This window comes from Pteropus vampyrus, unplaced genomic scaffold (assembly GCF_000151845.1).
Source record: "Pteropus vampyrus isolate Shadow unplaced genomic scaffold, Pvam_2.0 Scaffold811, whole genome shotgun sequence".
Taxonomy (NCBI): domain Eukaryota; kingdom Metazoa; phylum Chordata; class Mammalia; order Chiroptera; family Pteropodidae; genus Pteropus; species Pteropus vampyrus.
Window position 1 is genome coordinate 65,333 of NW_011889592.1, and position 1,492 is coordinate 66,824.

Below are 1,492 nucleotides of genomic sequence, written 5' to 3' on the forward strand. Positions count from 1 at the left end.
AGTGAAGACTGCATATATGGCTGAGACCAATTTGTTATAATTGAAAGAAGCAATGGCCCGAGGTCGAACATACATGAAGATCATAGCTGTGTAGAAGACGACTACCACTGTAAGGTGAGAGCCACAGGTGGAGAAGGCCTTCCGCCGTCCAGTGGCAGAGGGAATGAGCAGGATGGTAGAGACAATGAAGGCATAAGAAATAACAGTGGCTGAGAGAGGAAACACAAGGATGATGATGGCAAGCACAAAGTCTACCATCTCAGCGATGGAAAAGTCCATGCAGGCCAGTTTGAGGATGGGGGACACATCGCAGAAAAAATGGTTTATGATATTATTGCCACAGAAGGAAACTTGGGAGATGAAGTAAGCCTTTACCATGGAGACGGTGAAGCCACTCACCCAGGAACTGAAGGTCAGCTGAACACAAAATTCTGTGGTCATCATGAGTGGATAGCGGAGCGGCCAACATATGGCCACGTAACGGTCATAGGCCATGGCAGCCAAGAGCACACATTCAGTACAGGCAAGTGCCATAAAGAAATAGAGCTGGGTCATGCATCCCAGGAAGGAGATGGTATTGGGGCAAAGTAGGAATCCAGCCAGCATCTTTGGGACTGTGACAGATATATAGCAGGTCTCCAGAAAAGACAGGGTGCCCAGAAAATAGTACATGGGCTTGTGCAAGGACCCAGTGACCCATACAGTGAAGATGATGACCAAATTCTCCAGCAGCACAAACAAGTAGGTGATGAGGAAGAGGAGAAAGAGCAGAACCTGTAGCCAATGGGAGGTAGGGAAACCCACCAGGATGAACTCAGGAATATGGGTGATGTTTTCCTTCCACATAGTTAAGATGCTGAAAGAGAAAGGATTTAATGAGAGTAGCACCAGACTGAAGACTGAGGTCAACATTAGCAGCAAGGGGCCCATAGATTACAGGTATTTATCATTAAACTTAACCCTAGAACCATTATCTGGACCCAGGGTATTGTTTGGGAATTATAAGAGGCCACAATATCCTCTCCAGAAAATCAGGTGTCAAAGCAAGAACCAAAAACAAATTCACCACATACATACAAAGCTAGGAATCTCAAAACAGAATCTCGAGGTCATAGTCAGGGTTCAGACCTTTGGATCTGGGTCAGAAAGATCTTCAGGTAGAACTAGGAGTAAATATTTTCCTTATTGGCATATTCCCAGATTTCAGGGGCAGCCGTAAGGCAGGAGACCATGGTGACTGGAATAAGTTCCAAGAATGGTCCAGGAAGCAGAGCAGGGAAACAGGGAAGTTCAAAATCTGGAGAAAATGAAAGCAAAATACTAACTAGAAAAGACCTTCCTGGCTAGGAGAATTGCTGGCACTATGTTGTAAGTCTTTTGAAGACTATGATAAAGGTGGCTAACAATTTTCTGCCTATTTGCGGATCATTGCTTAAAAAATTGAGTGAAGGAATATTTACCCTCTTAGAATAATTAAATACATTTTCAGTAT

General features: G+C 44.2%; 1 protein-coding gene across 1 annotated transcript; it reads right to left on the minus strand.

Annotated features, from left to right (window-relative positions):
* Window positions 1-846, minus strand: LOC105309631 (olfactory receptor 6-like; the record flags this gene model as incomplete). Its single annotated transcript, XM_011385794.1, has 1 exon — window positions 1-846. A coding segment is annotated over exon 1 (846 nt), but the record flags the coding sequence as incomplete, so codon positions are not given.
* Between the last annotated feature and the right edge of the window lie 646 nt (window positions 847-1,492).